Source organism: Taudactylus pleione, unplaced genomic scaffold (genome assembly GCF_031769625.1).
Source record: "Taudactylus pleione unplaced genomic scaffold, aTauple2 ptg000135l, whole genome shotgun sequence".
Lineage (NCBI taxonomy): Eukaryota > Metazoa > Chordata > Amphibia > Anura > Myobatrachidae > Taudactylus > Taudactylus pleione.
Window position 1 is genome coordinate 7,966,945 of NW_028284537.1, and position 22,034 is coordinate 7,988,978.

The window sequence follows — 22,034 nt, forward strand, 5'->3', positions numbered from 1 at the left end:
TTTGTACCTGTGGAGGCCAATGTAGTGTGTTTTATTCCTGTGGAGGCCAATGTAGTGTGTTTTATTCCTGTGGAGGCCAATGTAGTGTGTTTTATTCCTGTGGAGGCCAATGTAGTGTGTTTTATTCCTGTGGAGGCCAATGTAGTGTGTTTTATTCCTGTGGAGGCCAATGGGTGTGGTTTTTTTTATGTGAGAGCCATTATATATGTTTTTTCATAGGTCGCGCATGCCGTATCACTGGATGGTGGGCCTGATTCGGAGCCGGACGCTATTTGCGGACGCTCATTCAGAAAAAGGGGCTGAATATTTAAATTGAGCGCTCGCTCTTTGCGGTCTGTGGACACCTCTATGTCTGAGCGAGCGTCCGAAACATGCGCTCGCTATTTTGTAAAGACGCCCCTTGGCCGCTCGCATCATACGTCATCTCCGCTATTTATTAGATTAATCAAGTACATCGAAAGGCGTATGAACTGCTCGCTATTCTTGTGGTAGCATTTTCCTACCGCAATCATGCGAGCAGTTCAGGCTAAAAGACAACCAAGTGACGTTGTCGATGATGCTGCTTTGTTAATTATGCACACCCTTAAAACGCCCGTTTTGACCGTTTGGCACGCCTGCGTTCGGATCTCCACTCCCCGTTTCCAAACACCTTCCCCTGTTACCACCCACAAACGCCTCATCCTGTCACTCAAATTAGCAGGCATTCGCTATTTTGCGAGCACACGATTTCCGACCGCACTGACTTGTTGGCGCATGCGCATTACAACCCATATGCATGCGCAGATGTGCGAACATCGCTCGGAGCGAACGAGCGGCCGCATACGAGCGGCTCTGAATCAGGCCCGGTGTGCCTTGGCAATTTTAAAATCTTGCATAGCGTGCCTCTAGTTGAAAAAGGTTGAAAATCACTGATCCAGACAAACATGGCGGCGCCCATACTCCAGAGTCGGCGGGATTTTCCACATGTGGAAAGTCAAAGCCGCCTGCACTATCCGTATACTGTGGGGACAAGCTACTGCAGAAACACTAGGAATGAGGCAGCAGTGGAGAACACCGGGCAGCAGACCCCCTGTAGATCGGCATTGAAGACCTGTCCGCACCTGGATGGGTACGTTTTGGCATCTGTGACTGGGGTCTCCTTGGTGCTGTGTGACAGCTGGGTGGCCACCACTGCGCATGTGATGGGCCTGGGTGCCTGCGATCAGCCGGAGGACAGTCTGGTAAATGAGATACACAGTATACTTGTGTCCTGAACTCAATACTTATTGATATATTGGTACATCTTTCACTGGGACCTCAAGCTGCATGCATGGTTATAGATATTGGACATTGCTACAGTTACAGTTAAGATCAATTACCATTTTCTATTTCTGAATTGTTTGTGTTAATTAATAACACTGTTATTCAATTATACATATAGATTTTAGTTTCTAATTGCATTTATGTTGACTGTGTGGTTATTTATTATATTATAGTATTTATATTATTGTTATCTTTATTCTTATTGTGGCAGTATCACGCTATGTAGCGATAGTGAGCCATGGATTCTGTGTGGCGTTGGAGGGATCCGCCCACACAGGGTAGAAAAACTATGTTTGACCACACCTAGAGGCTGCCCATTGGATTCAGTCCAGGGAGGACTGAGGCAGACCAGTCAGGCTGCCAGAGGAGAGTCCAAGTGGGACGCTGGCAGCTACAGAGCCCAGTCTGCCTGGAGGCCAGTGGTGGCCAGGCTTGGCCGGTGTCCAGACCTGCAGTCAGGCAGGGAAGACTGCAAATCTCTGGGGCTGTTTGTGTGACTGTGAAAGTCAGGCCAAGAGGTCAGTGTCCAGACCTGCAAGCCAGGCAGGGAGGACCACGTGGAGGCCCTATTTATACCTGTAAGAGACAGGACTGGAACTACAAGAAACTGTGTTACATTTGTACCCTATTACAGTCAGGGTTCAAGCAGTGAGGCAGTACCTTGCATGAGGGGCTAGGTTGTTTATCATTTTGTTCCTGAAATGCTGTCAGTAAAGCACCATTTATTTACATTTTAGCCTGCAAAGCTGCGTGTGGAGCTATATCATGCCCCTACTCACTGCACCACTGACCTCTCTACTGAGCTAATTACCCCAGATATATCACATTATGAAATACTTAATGTGTATTTAGGATGTCAATATTAATTTGTGTATCTACCATATCAGTTTGGATTTTTATTTATATAAGCGCAGAACCTGAATAATAATATCGGTTGTTTTTAAATTTGATCGTAGCCTTCAAGGCGGTCCTTCAAGCCATGGTCTCTAGAGGTTTTCTCCACAGGGGTTTTACTTCTCCTAAGCACTGAAGGATGACTCTTTGTGAGTCCCGAGACTTCCACCATCTTGGTCCTCGTATAGGACAAGCTTGTAAAAGCCACCAGCCCATATTTTCCTAATTTATAACGAAGAGTGAAAAAAAAAAATTACATTTTACTTGTGATTAAAACCATTAATGAATGTATTTTAATATATATTTTGCCTAATTCATTCTTTGTCTTATTATTAGTTTAAATGGTAAGTAATACAGTGGTTGGGAGGCTGAAAGGATGAAAGTCCAGCTTAGATAAGGAATAGTAAAAGGTGTTATGCTAGGTACTCAAGGGACGATCTGTTCAGCGAACGATATTGCTGAACGATCTCCCTCCCGGTGTGCTGGATGAATGATATTGTTCATCCACACACCAAAGATCGTTCTCCCATATGGAAAATGAACGATATCGTCCAGGTTGGTCTGCATGCATGGACGATATAGTTATCGTCCAGTGGGAGCGTGCATCGTTGGTCGTTCATTGCCTAAACATGGAATGATATGAATGATATATCGTTGAACGATATCGTTATTCTTCATATCGTTGAAAGATATTGTTCCATGTGTACGCACAAGATCTGTAGGCTGAGAAGGTAAAGACAAATATCAGGGCAGTAACCAGACCCGGCCCCAGCCAATTTGGTGCCCTGGGCAAAATTTCGGCTGGTCGCCCCTAGCAGATAATCCCACAAGCAGATATATACATACAATACTGTGTAAAAGTTTTAGGCAGGTGTGGAAAAAATGCTGCAAAGTAAGAAGAGAAATCTAAATCAATTCAATATTTGGTGTTACCCCTCTTTGCCTTCAAAACAGCATCAATTCTTCAATTCTTCTAGGTAGACTTGCACATAGTTTTTGAAGGAACTTTATAGTCACAGATATGTGATATTGGATCATTTTCCTCAATAATAAAATGAGCACGTCTAATATTTTTGTCTCAATTGTTTGATTTGGTTCTCTTTATCTAGTTTTAGGACTTGTGTGAAAATCTGAGGTAGTTTTAGGCCAAATTTTAGCAGAAATATAGACATTTCTGAAGGGTTCAGCCTGTCCTAACTAACTTACCTGGGACACTCAATGTTCTGCCCTTCTTTCTTGATGCTACCTTCCTGCTGCAGATACCTGGTCGCTGGTCCGATGGACGCTGGGCGACAGCTAATACGGAGGCAGAGTCGTGAGTTGTCACAGCTCTGCTCCGCAAAGGCCCATGAGAGAAGTGGCCGCTGCCATCTTCCTTGTCTCCTCATGTAGCCAGAATGAGCTCATTCTGACGGACCTGGCTGTCACCATGACCCCACAGTCACCTGACCGGTTGACTCCTGCACTGCCCGATCGGAGCTGAGCTACGATTGTGGCAGCGGGGGGCAAGGGAGTGGGGGAAGTTGCAGAGGCGATAGGCATTCCAGTTACCTCATAGATCAGTGAGATCCGTGCATGCTTCTGTGTGTAAAACAGTTGTAAAGTGTTAAAATGAAAAAAAAAAAAATGAAGTGGGGCAACCCCTTAAAAGCCCAAAATGCACCAGGCTTTTCTGAGCAGGTCCTGGTTGTGAAAATACGGGGGACAAAAGACGCTATGCCTAGGGTCGGCTCTGGCCGTAACTAGCTACGGATGACCTCAGAGGTTCTGTGGATAGCACCGTCACCCCCCACACCCTGGCCCTTGCTCCTGGCTCACAGGGTGTCTGGAATGGCACCCTTCAGCCAAGATTGCTGCTGCAGCACCCGTGGAGCATCCTGCAAAGTACATGCAGCCGATCGGGTGTCCTGGTCAGCGCTGCACTTACCGGAGCAGCCGGTCATGCCCCCTTCTGCATGACGGAATGACGCCATGATGTTGCACGCTCAGTGGGCGGGGCAGACACAGCGCAAACCGTGTCCTGTTACGGCTCTGACAGAGATGATAATAATGGGGTCTAAGCCTTGGAGAGAGATAAAGTACCAACTAATCAGCTCCTAACTCAGTTTTAGGCTGTGTTTGAAAAATGACAGGAGCTGATTGGTTGTCACTTTAACTCTTTCCACTTTATCTCTCTACAATCTTAGTGAATAGACCCCAATGACGGGTGTTTATGAAGAAATGATGAGAATGGATGGATGCCTTTGAGGAATATGTGCAAGGATTGCTAGTGAAACATTGCATTTGTACATCAGTAAGAGATTAATGAAAGGTAATAATAGCAATATAGTCTACATGTGATAAACTCCTGTTATGCAGATCTGCTGCTTACAGCATGAAGAATATGTACTTACTCTGTACTTGCTTTTATACACTTTCTCCTAATTTACTGCAATTTTAAAGTGAGTCGAGTGGAAGGTTTGCAGTCATATTGTCAACAATGGGAATACAGACTGTCATAAGGTCGACAGCAAAATGTTGAATGTCATAATGTCAACATGATCAAAATGTCAACACCATTAAAGGTCGATACTGACACGAGGTCATCATGGTCACCCGGGCAACATATATAATCATGTTGACACTTTTAAAACGTCAACAATGGAAAATAATGTCGACAAGATCACAATGTGACAAAGTTAAAAAGTTGTGGGATGTGCTAAAAAGCTTCAATTAGAAAATAGGCAAATGTTTTGCTGCATCTGAAACAGAGTCAATGCTTGTGTATTGCTGAGAAACACACAAACCCATCAGTCATTCTGACAGCAAGACAAGGAAACATATCAGAGAAAAAATGTGTCAGAATGTTTACAACAACCTCACATCCATGTTAGTGAACGTAACAATGACATTCAGCAAACAGCCTCAGAGCTCCCACCTAGGGGAAGAGGAAATCCATCAACAATCACAAAATCTATTTTTAAGGCAAGGAAGAAGGTTTTTTTTTAAAAAAAGATGAAGAGCCGTCTGTTTCTGTAACACTGAATTCACTTATATGGTTCCACCTGATTATCACCGGCCAGCCAGAATGATTAAAACTTACAATTAAAACACTTTCCTGCTCAAGTTCTGCTACAATGCCTGACCGCATGTGCAGTATTGCTTTGCTGGTGGAATGTAAGCGTCGTTTGTGCAAGATTCACAAGGGCCTAATGCTGAGTTGAACATAACTCGGTTGTAGATGCTCCCAGCTTGCGTACAAGAAAACAGATGTGTATACTCGCAGTTGTAGTCCGCCCACTTTTATCCATACACTTAGGGGTATATTTATCAAAGTTCGATATTGCGTTAGATTTTATGTTCAATTTAGCTCACTTGAAATCGAATCAAATTGAATGTAGAAATCCCTGTAAAAATCCCACATTTACTAAAATTCGATTTTGGAAACCTTTTCTAATTCGAATTCGATTTGGTTCGAATTTGAATAGCGATTTCTTGTTCGATTTTGTATGACCGTGTCCAAATCAAACACCAAATCGAACACAAAATAGAAATTTCAAATCCCCAAAAGAATAGACCTGCTTCATGCTGGAATTTTTAGCATGAGCAGGTGTGAATTTCACAGATGCATGCACAGATCAGTGAGATCCGTGCATGCTTCTGTGTGTAAAAAGGTTGTAAAGTGTTAAAATTAAAAAAAAAAAAAATGATGTGGGGCACCCCCCTAAAAGCACAAAAAAACACCAGGCTTTTCTGAGCTGGCCCTGGTTGTGAAAATACAGGGGACAAAAGACTTAGGAGTCCCCCGTATTTTGCACAACCAGCACTGGGCTCAGGGAGCCGGTCCTGGTTTTGGAAACACAGGTGACAAAAGATGTATGGATCCCCCGTAGTTTCCAAAACCCGCACCGGATTCTTTCTAGTAGGGGTGTAATGCTACAGCTGGGGTAGCCTTTCACCGGGTCCCCCAACCAAAGCATTATATCTGACCGCTAGTCAGCCCAGGCAGGGAATCTCTGGGAAGGTGGGGATCCCCCAATAAAGAGGTTCACCCTTCCCAGGCTTGGGATGACAGCCTGGGGCTATCCCCGGCATCCCTGGCCGGTGGGTGCCAGGTTGATTGTGTATAAAAATAGATTAAATAACATTGTCTTTTAAAGGAGAACTGGAGGTCCCTGCAAGCCTCCCCCACATGCTGGAACTTGGAGAATCACCTCTAGTTCACCTGCAAAAGAAATATTAAAAAACTACAAGACACACACACACCGGGAAAGTAGAACTTTATTACACTCCCACTCACACATACTCACCTACAGTCCCTTCTCCATGTAGGCATCCATGTCTTCCTAAAACAAAAATACAAAGTCCCAAGCCATGGACACAAGTACCATCCTCTAAGGATGGTACTTCCCGAATGACAGCTGTGGCATTACGCCCCCGTTAGAAAGAGTCCAGTGCTGGTTTTGGAAAATACGGAGGACCCCTATATCTTTTGTCCCTCGTAATTCCAAAACCAGGACCGGCTGACTGAGCCCAGTGCTGGTTGTGCAAAATTTGGGGAACCCCTACATTTTTTGTCCCCTGCATTTTTACAACCAGGACCTGCTCAGAAAGGCTTGGTGCTGGTTGTGCTTTTAAGCGGGGACCCAATGTAATTTTTTTTTACATTTTAACACTTTACAATCTTTTTACACACAGAAGCATGCACAGATCTCACTGATCTGTGCATGTATCTGTGTAATTCATACCTGCTCATGCTAAAATTGCCAGCATAAAGCAGGTCTATTCTTTTGGGGATTTGAAGTTCAATTTTATGTAAGATTTGGTGTTCCTTTTCAAATCGAATATTACTAAATCAGGGATTTGTTTGTTGGTCTATGTTAAAGTACAAATGTTTTGCCGATGTTCAAGTTTTGAGTTGGATTCAGTTTTATGTTCGATTTGACATTCGATTTTGCCTATACCTGTAGTAAATCTCCTTAGGCAAAATCTAATAAAAACAGTTGCGCGCATGTGACCATGCTGTGTACATGGGGTCCGTTTCAGTAAGGATTGCTAATGCGATCGCAGCTGCGATTTCAAATGGAACACAGCAGCGAAAATATGCTATGGCCTGCCTAAGCACAGCTGGCATAAAGATGCCCCCTGCTGCCTTCTCACATGCATATGACGTCACTTACCTGCATAAATATCGGTACCATCGAGGCGAATCGGCCAGTCACGCACCTTTACAGCAGGTCTGACCTGCGGCAGAATCTGCACGCAGAGAATACTCCGGCTGCATATGCAAGCGCAGTGGCTAATTTATGCACTCCCATGCAACGGCGTTCCAACGGATAGGCACACCTGCGTTTTTATGTCCACCCCCTGTCACCACCCCCAAGCGCTCCCAGCCTGTCACTCACTCTGCGATGGCTTCCTCTGTGTGTCCGTAATCGCAGTGCGATCGCAGTGCAGCTTATGTGCATGCACAATGGCTAACAATCGCTCGATCTGCGTCCACAGTTGCATTAGCGATCCTTACTGAATCAGGTCTATGATCTGTACAACAGCACAAAATAATAAGGCACAACTGCGACCCTGGCGTAGCAAATTTCATTGGCAGCACATTTATTGGCACGGAGGCTGTGACATAGGGGTCTAGCTACTAAGCAGTGCTAAGAGACAGAGTGAAAAGTGATAAGGTGCCAGCCAATCAGCTCCTAACTGCCATCTCACAGGCTGTGTTTGAAAAATGACAGTTGGGAGCTGATTGGCTGGCACCTTATCACTTTTCACTCTGTCTCCTAACACTGCTTAGTAAATAGACCCCACAATTTGTTAGGGCAGACACACATTACAGGTGACAAGCAGAAATTAGTATCCATAACAAATTCATCTGCAAATGCAATTTTATATGTTGTAATAATCTTTCAGCAGGACCCATGTCAGGTACGTCGTCTCAAACATTAGGAGGTTACTTACGCAATGTTACCAAATAACCCCCAAAGACTGCAAAACAAACCATTTGTGAATATACGTTCAATATAAAATGTTGAACACAATGTGATTAATGTGCTGTAGGTTTTCCTGGTCTTTAATTAATAAGAGATGATAGAGGCAGCCTAGCGTACTTATTTAATAAGGCATCAGGAAATCAACGTGTAAACATGTTCATCTTTGCTTTTAGCAATTAGCCCACTTCAGTAACAACAGTTTTAGGAGCTAGATAGGTTTATTAAATATAATGAGCACTTTGTGATATTTTCACTGCTCATAGTTTAATTGTCCTCTAAGGTTAATTGTAGCCCTATTTGCATCATGTTTACAAAAATACAGACAACTATGGGCCTGATTCAGACCCACTCGCGAGCGGCTGTCCGCTCGCAAGTGGGTCGATGGTCTGCACAGAGCATGCGCACGACGGAGGGAGCTCCGTCGTGCGCATGCGCCAGACACGACGAGCGAAGGACTTTCCTTCGCTCGTTGTGTCCGATCAAAGGGGGCGTGCTGTCAATGTTGATTGACAGCACGCCCCCTTTGGTGGGCGTGCCGGGGGCGTGCCTCCCTGACGGGGGCGTTCCCACGGGAACGCCTCCCGTCAGAAGCCGGCCCACTGACATCACTAGTGATGTCAGTGGGAGTGATTTTGGCTCTGATAGAGCCAAAATCACTCCGGAGTTTGCGGTTGAAAACCTCAACCGCAGGCTCCGGCTCGCAATTTCGATGGTCGCGATGGTCTCGACCATCGCGGCCATCACAAAGCACGCTCGTATAGCCTGTGGGTGGTGACCCACAGCTATACGAGCGTCCAGGAGGACGCTCCATGAAAATGGAGCCCGGCCCTCATTCAGAGCGTGCGCTCTGCTCAGAGCGTACGGCTCTGAATGAGGGCCTATATTTGCTAAATGCATTTTTAGCACTCCAGCAAATCGCCAGCACAAGAACTATACACAGCCTTATCAAAAGTCCTTATATGTGTGCTCTGGAAAGTGATAAACTATCAGCTACTCAGCTCCTAACTGTCATCTTACAGGCTGTGTTTGAAAAATGACAGTTAGGAGCTGGTTGGTTGGCAGTTTATCACTCTGCAATTTATCACTTTCCAGAGCTTAGTACATCTACCCCAAAGGCTTGATACATCTCCCCATGGGTAACACAGAGGTAGACAATGTATTTCCCTTCGGGTGCTAGATGCTCAAGATTACAAGCCAAAAAAATGTCCAGAGTGCCACCACCATTACAGCATATAGAAAAACAATTGCAATAGAAGTAGATTGGTACTAAAATGTAAATGGTTTCTCTGCCCTTCATATTTGAAGCTAGTTTGCTCAGGTTAGGGGGATAATTTGTAGTCTGGAGACGAAGACATGCTTCAGAATTTTGTACTGTTATTCAGGACTGACTGTGGCTGGGCTCACTCACCAGAGGCCCAGGCTTCGCTGGATGTACAGGCCACATTTGGTTTCTTTCTATGGTTTAGAGAGTGACTAAAGGTGGGTGAATAGGAGGGGAGGAGCGGTGCAGCACACTAATGGAGAAGTTGCCCATAGCAACCAATTCGCTTTTATCTAACATTTTATAGAATGTACTTGATAAATGCTTCCTCAAAGCTGATTGGTTGCTATGGGCAACTTTTCCACTGGTTAACTTCTCCACTCTTTTCACTGCTTGATACATCAACCCCACAGAAGAATGAGGAGCACTTTGCGTGCCTCATGCCCACATAGCAGCACAGCCACTGGTCTCTAGGACACGCCGTAGCTCAGCAGGAGGCCTGACCTCCGACATGTGCTACTGCGTATGCGCGCCCTGCTGGCGTATCTTTCTTCCTCAGCGTTCCAGGTGACTGAAGGTGTCATCTGAGACCCCCAGCCATAGGGACCACATACAGTCCTACAGAGTACCTCAAGTGCCTTATGCCACCATTACTAAGGGGGCATAGCGCCACTGACCACTGGGGTATTTACCATCCGGCTACAATGCCCAGCAATAGCCTTACAGCCCAGGCTGACCCAGTATTGTTATTGTTCCTGTTAATCCCTGTGTCTCTATGCCACCTTGTTGTACTACCTGGTTAAATAAACCTGAAATCTGGTTAAGATGTACCAGGTGTGGGGTTGGGTATGAGATGCCAGCAGTCGGAATGCCGCTGGTCAGAATACTGACAGTGGCATCCCAACAGTGAAGATCCTGACAGCGGTAGATAAGTGTAGTACAACTATCCCTAACCGTAACCCTCCCTCCCTGGTGCCTAAACCTAACCTTCCCCTCCCCATACCCTAAACCTAACTCTTCACTGCTCGTGGTTTAATTGTCCTCAAGGTTAATTGTAGCCCCATTTCCATCATGTTTACAAAACATGTGATCTTTCCTGGTAACTCTGCCAATAAGTCACGTGCCCAGACGCAGTCCGCTATACTCTGCTAATAGACCCCATGGGCGCCACTCAATACAACCTCGGTTGCCACCTTGTGGCACTTATGCCAAGGGCTACCTAGGCTGACACATGGGAGTGGGGCTGACATCTGTTACTGATAAGTGACCGCAGATTTTGGCACGTTAGACTGTAGGGAGCAAGCGACCGACCAGCTGATAAGAGACATGAAAGAAAAGTACCTTCTGCAGCCCGGTAGGCAATGAGGTGACAGATACACGCCTCGTGGTTTTCTTGGAGCGCACGATGAGGTTGTCCGCCGTGATCTGCTCCGTCTCTGCCTCTACAACATTAACATCCAGTTGGAGAATTGCTTTCAAAGAAAAATAATCTTATAAGTAAATCTGAGTCGGTGACAGAAGTTACAATGTATTCGCTGGAAACGGTTATTTATATATTTCCATATGGTATCTTCTCTGGCTGATCGGCCAGCACTTTGGTAACGCCCTTCGGTAATATCCAAATGTGAGTAGCAGAATAATCGCCAGCGACACCCACACTGATTGCTGGTACAGGGGTGGTTGCATGTTAGATAATAGCATGAACTGTCTCTTTCTATGCTTTGACGTACAAGAGATCGCTGGGGGACAAGGGTTCGCATTTCTAACGTGTTGGGTACACAATGCCAGCGCTGATAATGCCGGTGTGGTCAAAATTCCGGCAGCAGAATCCCGACGGTGCAAATCCTGATGCATGCAGGTAAGTATTCTAACCATTCCCCTAACACTACCTCACCCCTCCCACAGCCTAACCCTAACCTTCCCCATTGGCAGCCTAACCCACCCCATACCGCAGCCTAAACCTAACCCTGCCCTCCTGCAACCTAACCCTCCCTTTAGTGCTTAACCCTAACCCTTTTCCTAACCCTAAACCTAACCCACTCCCTAAACCTAATACTCACCGTCGGGATCGCAGCTGTCAAGATTTTTAACTACAATCGGGACTCTGATCGTTGACATTGAGTGCACCGGGATGCCGACTACATCCCTTACTAACATTGCATCTAAGTACAATATTCTCACTTAATATCAACCAATCATTAGCTTTTATTTGTCTGGTGCAAATTAGACAATGAAAATAAGTGTCATATTTGTTGACATAACCAAGTGGAAATCAAGCATCTAAAGCATACTTGCCGACCTCTGGGCTGCACCCCCCCTCCCCCAGCTGGGAGGGGCCAGCCAGGTCAAGACTGCAGGGGGCATACAGAAGTGAGTGGTGTTGGGGGCGCGGGGACGCGACTGCATCATCGTGACCCTGCCCCCCCCCCGCTAGACAATGCTTTGCTTACTGACATTGTAAAGGAATGAGGGGGGCACAATAACGAGATTCAAAGCCAATCACGTCATCGGCCGTCTGTACTGCCCACTTCACTTGAGAAGTGGGCAGCCGGGTTTGCGGGCACCTCCGGGAGACTTGCCCGCTGTTCACCACCCGATTTTTGGGAGCCTCCCGGCCGTTCTGAGTGAGTAGGCAAGTGTGATCTAAAGGCATTGCTTGGAGACCATTTATTGCCAGGCAAAAGATGCAAGGAGATGCTGGACTGTTATGTTCACCGGATCATAAGGTAATGAGCCCCTTAACACAATGATCCTTTATCAGTTCTATTTCCCACATAGTAAGTATCAGAAAGTGGTGGCTAGTAGCATCTGCTAATGGTTGATTCTACTTCTTTTAATTGACCAAAATCACAGAAAAATGTTCTCTGATACAGCGATTTGTAGCTATTTACATTGATTTCTAAATAAGATAATTTCTGGACTGTTGGCTACATGTAGAAACCTCACTGATATGAATAGACAAGGCTGGCTGAACTCCCCAGCAGTGCTCATTTCTTTCCCACATCAACAGAGGTTCAGAAGGTCTTTCATTTCATTCTGCCAGTCCCAGGGAGCCCCTGCTTTGATCATGCAGCAGTGGGCAACGTTAGTGAACATATGTGTGTGGGGTGTTATATTTTATTTTATTTTTTACAATGCCAAAAATTAAGATTTTATCTTATATTTAATAAAGTAGTAAACAATGAGTCTAAAGTATCTTTCACGCAATTAAAGTTTTTTTTCAAATCATAGCAATGGTTACAGGTTTTGTTATAATGGATAGGGGTCTTAGGGACTCTGACCCATTAAAGTGGGACCACTTGACTGTCAAAATTACAAGGGTTCTAAATCGTGTTTATTACCCTAACACCGCCAAAGATTTTTCTTTTTTGTGTCCCCCAACTGCAAACAGCAGGACTGCATTGCAGTATGACAGGGGGATCCGACAGTTGTGAGTTTTGTGAATAACTGTGGGAATCAGCCAGGCTCAATACCGCTGGGTTTGGTCCAGGATCATGTGAGGATGATGTCTGATTGTTTACTTGTTTTTATTAGAGATGAGTGGTCCTGTATTGCCTTGGATCTTCTTGCCAAGTTCGGATCCCTGTACGATGCAAAATGTCATCTTTCACGGATAAACCTTATACTTCATGGACATCTGCGCAAAGATGTCCAAAAAGGATGAATTTTGCCTCGTTCTGAGATCTGAACTGAGCGGGAAGATCTGAGCCAAAACCTAGACCTCATGTCTAGTTTTTCTATAGAAATATATTGTGACAGAAACACTGGAAAGGGTAGATATATATGACCCAGGTTTTTAGCTTCTGTCTGGTAGACAGAAGCTGATTAGCAGCCTTGATTGCCAGATCATCTGTGAGAAGCTGATAAAGGGTGTCTGTCTCTGTAGTCAGTCTCTCGCTGCCTGGGGAACAGGTCACATGCCTGTTGAGAGATACTGTGCTTACTGAATGTAAGTGCTGTCTAAAGACTTCAGTTTTGTGAGAGGGGTGGTTGGTCCCTCCACTGTGAGAGAGGGAATATTTTTGTTTACTTAGAGCCAGACAGGACAGGATTTGTTTTGTTTATTTATGTGCTGCTAATAAAACTAGCTGTGGCTATTTGTACCAAGGCCCTAGACTGGTGTATAACTACTTGACTGCTGAACTATCTTGCAAATATATATATATATATATATATCAATTTATTTCTAGGAGGTTTGAAAGACTAATGATTAGTCGTTCACTCTTTAGTTGTTGCCCCCACCTCTCATGTCTTGTGCTTCACACTTTACACAGTTATAACAACTAAGTGACTTAGTGACTGTACTTAACACAATCTAATTTAGGTTTGTAAAAACAATGGTTCTTCTTACCAGCTTGCGACATCCTCCTCCCTGATCTCTTGGCTGTTTCCCGTGGTAGTGTTAGGTGCTGAATTATTTTAGGAAGCTGGTGCTGCTTTTGGGATAGCACTGGTGAATCTTTCTTGGAAAATACAGCACAGGGGAGTTTTGCAGATTTAACATCTTTTCCTCTGGACTGGATCACTTTGCCCAAGAAACCCTTCATTTTCTGCCCAATGCTTCTCTTTTTGTGATCCGGGGTTGTAAAAGATCCAGATTCACTGTCGCTGGACATTTCCTTATTTGGGACGAGGACATTTTGGTTCATTAGATTAGTGGAGACAGCTCCGTGCCACCTGAATAAACAAAAGTTGTACTGGTGCTATCATCATTAAGATACTATTGTAGTTACAATTTTATATTACCAAAGGCCCGATTCACTACGGATCGCTATTGCGATCATACTTGCGATTATGCACGCAGGTCTGCTGTGAAAATATGCTAACGAATACAATCACAAAGCTGCCACACAGCCAGCATAGAGACGCCCACTACCGCTATCTGACATCTGTAATACCTTGCAATCCTGCGTATACATCGGTAACATCGAGTAACATCGGCCCCTCATGCACAATTACAGCAGGTCTGTCCTTACTCAGAAATGGCTAACCTCGTCGCACGCAGTGAGCACTCAAGCTGCGAATGCCGTCGCAGTTGCTAATTTATGCACGCCCATGCAACAGTGTTCCAACGGACTGGCACACCTGTGTTTCTCCGACCACTTCAACGTCAACACTCCCAAACGCTGTCCTCCCGTCACTCACTCTGCGATGGCTTTGTATCTGCGTAAGTGATCGCAGTGCAATTGCAATGCTAACTCACGCACTGTCTGCGTACGCTGTTGCAATTGCGATCCGTAATGAATCAGGCCCCAAGCAGGCATTATGCTATGCTCTGAGGCATGGGAAGGTTGGAAACCTTTGTCCAGAGGGCAGATATAAGAAAGTACCCTAGCACCACTATGAGGGCCTCATTTACTAACGAGTTTTATCACCAAAACGAGTGATAAATGTCACTGTGTATGATAAATGGTGCTCCAGCCAATCAGCTCCCAACTGTCAACTGTTAGAAAAATGACAGTTGGGAGCTGATTGGTTGGAGCACCATTTATCATACGCAGTGAAATGTATCCCCCCCAGGCCCGGCATTGTCTGAGGAGCTGTGGAGTAGGAGCAATGTCCAGCGCTGCAGCATGATGCTGGGGCTCGCATAGTATTTTTTCAGTGTCTCTCCCCGGCCTGTGGTTTGTCTCAGCGGCCCTTACTATCTATAGGATTGATCAGTGCTCGGGTAATTATTATTGGCAGCATTACAGGAATTACCATTATTGTCTCAATGTTCACCCTCGTCTATAATACTGTAACAGGAATGGCTCAGCCAGGGGCAATTATCCTTGTATAGCAACTTCGTAAAATAATGTTTAGTTCATATTTACCAAACAGTGAAATATAGAATTTCAAAGGTGAAAAAAAAAAAAAATCATATTTACATAAATATAGTAAAAAAAAAAGTGTGATACATAACTAATTGGAATTTATTGAAAACATATTCAGCATTGAAGCCATTATTGGCCATTTTTTTCTCTTTAATTTTCTTGAAAATGTTTAGATGGTATGTCAGCATAATCATCAGACACTAGTATTTTTATTAGTTTATACAGCAGGAAATAGAGAGAATTTAAAGTATAAATAACATAAGAAACCTAGCATAAAAATATTAAATAACCAAGACATTTTCTTATTTTATTTGTTTTTTAGAAACTTAAGTTTGTTCTTCGATAAACCGATTGCTATCAGTTTCTCAGTCTATGGTAAACACTTCTAATATAAAATCACCCAAGAACAGATTGCACATTTTCAGTAATAGTATATAACTTTAGAAATATTTTTCATTTTGAACTTCAGTTACAATTATAATTTCATTTGAATCACGTTACTAATTTTGTTAGTGTTTATAAAGTGCCCTACATTTATAAGTGGCTACAAAAATCATCACATGCAATATATATAATCACCAGATGATGGACTCAGCAATATTACCCGTAGCCTTATATTAAATCTACAACTGATTGCAAATGAATATCTTTCCTTTTGGTTTACAGGTTTTTTATTGTCTACAATTAATGTTGTTATTATTAAAAATACAATAATGAGTCTGTGGGCTTTTCTAATTTGAGTTTTGTTGCAAAAAAGTTTAGTTCTGCAGATCTGCTATATAGGGAAGGAGGATATAGCATTAATACTTGGCTTCTACCAGGAGTTCCCCTTTAACATAAAATGTCTATTTTTCCCAGACTTCCTATGAACCTCAATTAACATAGGGAATTTTTGTTTTTCTAATGACACCTAAGTAAATCAACTGGCATCCTTTTTGTACTAAACAATGAGAGTGTGCTAGTTTTATTTTCCCAAAAAAATGGGAGCCCTATGAATGGTAAATTGTATTTTGTTGTCATTAGTTAGTAAAATAAATCAGTTATCTGTATTGTTAGCACAATTGCCAGCAATAATTACCTGATAATGCCTTTTCTCTTTGCTTGCATAGTGTTACATTTGTTAGGATGAAATGCTTTGTCTGTGTTTCCTTTCTTGATTAGTTGTAAAGACCCTGATGAGCCTGTCTGTCGTTCCATGGCTCTAGTCTCAATTTCAGCTTACGTCTAGTGGTCTGGCATAATCTAGAGCGATATCCGAGGTGTAACGTTAGTCCATTAAGTTTCCCAATGTGCTCTCCCAGCTGGTATTTGTAACTGTGAAATAATTTAACCAGTTTACTGATGACAATTCCCATAGTTCATGTCTACAGCGCTGGGATGTATTTGTCATTGGCAGTGAAGGCGTAAGAACTGTTCCCAAGCTTTCTCCAGTTTTAGTAGCCAGTGAAAGATTCATCAGATACTTGTGAAATTCCATTTACATCACTTCTCCGTTCTTCAGAGATGAATGTAGAAATACTTGAAACAATATGTATAATGTCAGTGAACACAGAGATCTCTATCTCCAATGAACTCACCGGTCTCATGACCAGGACAGTACAGTGCCATGTGCACAACTCTTATCTACAGCTCGAATTGTGGACAGATGCGGCCTATATATTTGACGAATATATATATATATATATATATATTATATACAGTCTTGAAATATAAAGGCCGCTTCTGTCCACAGCTTCCAACGTTTCAGTATTTATTTACCATCTTCAGAGAACAAATAAACAATAAAAGTGCCAATAGTACTCTTTTTCCACTGCCTAAAAAAAACGGGTAATTGCCTTGTCTACCCAGGACACGGCTCAGTGGAAATGGCCCCAATTAAAAAATCCCGGGTCTACTGACCCAGGATTTCTTCCCGGGTATCGAGCAGGGTTTTTAGCAGGTAAAAACCCTGCAGTGAAAACAGCTCTTACCCGGGAAGCCACTGATTGGTCCTTCTAGGGTGCTATAGAAAAGAAAAAAATCAGGTGCTAAAGAATGAATATGTCCAATCCTAAAACAAACTTTTATATAAATATAATACAATACATATACCAGAAAACACTATAAAATATAAAGAAATATTCAATTCATAGACAATGGTGTATGAATAATTAAAATTAAAATAAAAATCTTGTGTGTACACAGAATGGGTATATTCTAGCAATATATACCACTGCCTTTAGAAATAATCATAAAAGATGTAAACAAGTCTCTTGATGTCCCCAAGTCAGGGTGCTGGCTGCTGATGTAATCACCCGGAGACCAGAGGAGATGCCTGAATAAAGGATGTCATTCAAAATTTCATCAAATTAAATAAATAAATATATAAATAATAATAATAATAATTACATTAAATAAATAATAAATAAATCATAATAATAAATAATAAAGGATGTCATTAAAAATGTAATTAAATGTGGATGTCTTTAAAAATGGCCTAAATAAAGGCCATTTTAATGATATCCACAGGTTGTGCTGGACTTACCCGGGTTCAGTGGAAACGGAGGCGATCCGGGAAAAACCCGGGACGAGGGTACAGTGGAAACGGGGTCTAAGCTGGGTACGACCTTGCAAAATGCCAGATACAAAATCCCGAGACGGACCCAGGATTTTGGTGAAAAAGGGGTATAAGGCAGTCCCATTTTTACTCTGCTCAGATGACAACTATTAGCTGCCATTAATAATGTATCTCTTCAGTCTCTTTAGTGAACATGGATGTAGCATGGGCAAGGCTGTAGTGGGTGCAAGTAATGCCATTGTTATGGGGCCCACAAAGTTCTATCTACACCCCTGGGATATGGCCAGCCTTATTCTCAGCTCCTGCATGTTAAACACATGACCCTATTGAAAGTGGATATTATGTTCAATAAGTTTCTATGCAGGTGATACGATATACCTGTTCTTGAACTTAATAAAGACAATGGACCTCATTCAGAGCCGCTCGCAAAATGCGAGCGCTCACTCTTAATGAGGGCGGCCGCTTCCTCTTTAAAATCCGGTCTCCTGGCCGCTCGCTAAACTGTGGGTGACCAGGTGATGGTCGCAATGGTCGAGACTATCGCGACCATCAGGGCTTGCAACAAGACCCTTGAGGTCGGGTCTCGTCTCCCGCAAGCCCAAGGTAGCTTCCTGCTCTAACAGAGCAGGAAGCTACCTACTGACATCACTGCTGATGTCAGTAGGGCCGCCTACAAATGGCAGGCGTTCCTTCAGGAAAGCCTTCATTTGTCCGGCCACCCCCCCTCCCCGCCTACAAAACGGGGCGAGCTGTTGATCGACATCGACAGCCGCCCTTTTGTAGCGAGCCCCGGAGTGAGTGAATTTGTCACTCGCTCCGGAGCTAGCGCACGCGCACTGTGGCCGCTGCGCGTGCGCAGGGCCTCACCATCGACCCGCTTGCGAGCTCATAGGCACTTGCGAGCGGGTCTGAATGAAGTCCAAAAGGTCCTTAAGATTCCAAGAGATACTCTGCTGATGGTGGCTATGTATAGGGGCACTAACAGCACGCTGCGCTATAATCTGCTGATGGTGACTATGTATAGGGGCACTGACAGCACGCTGGGCTATACTCTGCTGATGGTGACTATGTACAGGGGCACTGACAGCATGCTGCACTATACTCTGCTGATGGTGGCTATGTATAGGGGCACTGACAGCACGCTGCACTATACTCTGCTGATGGTGACTATGTATAGGGGCACTGACAGCAAGCTGCGCTATACTCTGATGATGGTGGCTATGTATAGGGGCACTAACAGCACGCTGCGCTATACTCTGCTGATGGTGACTATGTATAGGGGCACTGACAGCACACTGCACTATACTCTGCTGATGGTGGCTATGTATAGGGGTATTCACAGCACGCTGCGCTATACTCTGCTGATGGTGACTATGTATAGGGGCACTAACAGCACACTGCGCTATACTCTGATGATGGTGGCTATGAATAGGGGCACTGACAGCACGCTGCGCTATACTCTGCTGATGGTGGCTATGTATAGGGGCACTGAAAGTACGCTGCACTATACTCTGCTGATGGTGGGTATGTATAGGGGCACTAAAAGCACACTGCGCTATACTCTGCTGATGGTGGCTATGTATAGGGGCACTGACAGCATGCTGCACTATACTCTGCTGATGGTGGCTATGTATAGGGGCACTGTGACAGCATGCTGCACTATACTCTGCTGATGGTGGCTATGTATAGGGGCACTGACAGCACGCTGCACTATACTCTGCTGATGGTGGCTATGTATAGGGGCACTGACAGCATGCTGCACTATACTCTGCTGATGGTGGCTATGTATAGGGGCACTGACAGCACGCTGCGCTATGCTCTGCTGATAGTGGCTATGTATAGGGGCACTGACAGCACGCTGCGCTATTTTCTGCTGATGGCTATGTATAGGGGCACTGACAGCACGCTGCACTATACTCTGATGGTGGCTATGTATAGGGGCACTGACAGCACGCTGCGCTATACTCTGCTTATGGCTATGTATAGGGGCACTGACAGCACGCTGCGGTATACTCTGCTGATGGTGGCTATGTATAGGGGCACTGACAGCATGCTGCTCTATACTATGCTGATGGTGGCTATGTATAGGGGCACTGACAGCACGCTGCGCTGTACTCTACTGATGGTGGCTATGTATAGGGGCACTGACAGCACGCTGTGCTGTACTCTGCTGATGGTGGCTATGTATAGGGGCACTGACAGCACGCTGCGCTATACTCTGCTGAAGGTGGCTATGTATAGGGGCACTGACAGCACGCTGCGCTATACTCTGCTGATGGTGGCTATGTATAGGGGCACTGACAGCACGCTGCGCTATACTCTGATGATGGCTATGTATAGGGGCACTGACAGCATGCTGCGCTATACTCTGATGATGATGGCTATGTATAGGGGCACTGACAGCATGCTGTACTATACTCTGCTGATGGTGGCTATGTATAGGGGCACTGACAGCACGCTGCGCTATACTCTGCTGATGGTGGCTATGTATAGGGGCACTGACAGCACACTGCGCTATACTCTGCTGATGGTGGCTATGTATAGAGGCACTGACAGCACGCTGCGCTATACTATACTGATGGCTATGTATAGGGGCACTGACAGCACGCTGCGCTATACTCTGCTGATGGTGGCTATGTATAGGGGCACTGACAGCACGCTGCACTATACTCTGCTGATGGTGGCTATGTATAGGGGCACTGACAGCACGCTGCACTATACTCTGCTGATGGTGACTATGTATAGGGGCACTGACAGCAAGCTGCGCTATACTCTGATGATGGTGGCTATGTATAGGGGCACTGACAGCACGCTGCGCTATACTCTGCTGATGGTGGCTATGTATAGGGGCACTGATAGCACGCTGCACTATACTCTGCTGATGGTGACTATGTATAGGGGCACTAACAGCACGCTGCGCTATACTCTGCTGATGGTGACTATGTATAGGGGCACTGACAGCACACTGCACTATACTCTGCTGATGGTGGCTATGTATAGGGGTATTCACAGCACGCTGCGCTATACTCTGCTGATGGTGACTATGTATAGGGGCACTAACAGCACACTGCGCTATACTCTGATGATGGTGGCTATGAATAGGGGCACTGACAGCACGCTGCGCTATACTCTGCTGATGGTGGCTATGTATAGGGGCACTGAAAGTACGCTGCACTATACTCTGCTGATGGTGGGTATGTATAGGGGCACTAAAAGCACACTGCGCTATACTCTGCTGATGGTGGCTATGTATAGGGGCACTGACAGGATGCTGCACTATACTCTGCTGATGGTGGCTATGTATAGGGGCACTGTGACAGCATGCTGCACTATACTCTGCTGATGGTGGCTATGTATAGGGGCACTGACAGCACGCTGCACTATACTCTGCTGATGGTGGCTATGTATAGGGGCACTGACAGCATGCTGCACTATACTCTGCTGATGGTGGCTATGTATAGGGGCACTGACAGCACGCTGCGCTATGCTCTGCTGATAGTGGCTATGTATAGGGGCACTGACAGCACGCTGCGCTATTTTCTGCTGATGGCTATGTATAGGGGCACTGACAGCACGCTGCACTATACTCTGATGGTGGCTATGTATAGGGGCACTGACAGCACGCTGCGCTATACTCTGCTGATGGCTATGTATAGGGGCACTGACAGCACGCTGCGGTATACTCTGCTGATGGTGGCTATGTATAGGGGCACTGACAGCATGCTGCTCTATACTATGCTGATGGTGGCTATGTATAGGGGCACTGACAGCACGCTGCGCTGTACTCTACTGATGGTGGCTATGTATAGGGGCACTGACAGCACGCTGTGCTGTACTCTGCTGATGGTGGCTATGTATAGGGGCACTGACAGCACGCTGCGCTATACTCTGCTGAAGGTGGCTATGTATAGGGGCACTGACAGCACGCTGCGCTATACTCTGCTGATGGTGGCTATGTATAGGGGCACTGACAGCACGCTGCGCTATACTCTGATGATGGCTATGTATAGGGGCACTGACAGCATGCTGCGCTATACTCTGATGATGATGGCTATGTATAGGGGCACTGACAGCATGCTGTACTATACTCTGCTGATGGTGGCTATGTATAGGGGCACTGACAGCACGCTGCGCTATACTCTGCTGATGGTGGCTATGTATAGGGGCACTGAGAGCACACTGCGCTATACTCTGCTGATGGTGGCTATGTATAGAGGCACTGACAGCAC

At 45.0% G+C, this 22,034-nt stretch overlaps 1 protein-coding gene across 3 annotated transcripts in view; it reads right to left on the minus strand.

Moving 5' to 3' along the window:
- The window catches only part of CUNH3orf49 (chromosome unknown C3orf49 homolog), a 38,060-nt gene extending 21,422 nt beyond the window's left edge, over nucleotides 1-16,638 (minus strand). The window contains exons 1-4 of one of the 3 annotated variants that reach the window (XM_088473406.1): nucleotides 16,327-16,638; nucleotides 13,784-14,109; nucleotides 10,774-10,904; nucleotides 2,217-2,418 (exon numbers count right to left, since the gene is read on the minus strand). In XM_088473406.1, coding sequence (XP_088329532.1) covers nucleotides 2,275-2,418; nucleotides 10,774-10,904; nucleotides 13,784-14,109; nucleotides 16,327-16,445 — 720 coding nt within the window. In that variant the 5' untranslated portion in view covers nucleotides 16,446-16,638 and the 3' untranslated portion in view covers nucleotides 2,217-2,274. Of the gene's footprint in view, nucleotides 1-2,216; nucleotides 2,419-10,773; nucleotides 10,905-13,783; nucleotides 14,110-16,326 lie in introns of those variants that run through there. The other 2 variants (XM_088473404.1, XM_088473405.1) reach the window with 2 other exon arrangements.
- Nucleotides 16,639-22,034: the final 5,396 nt, after the last annotated feature.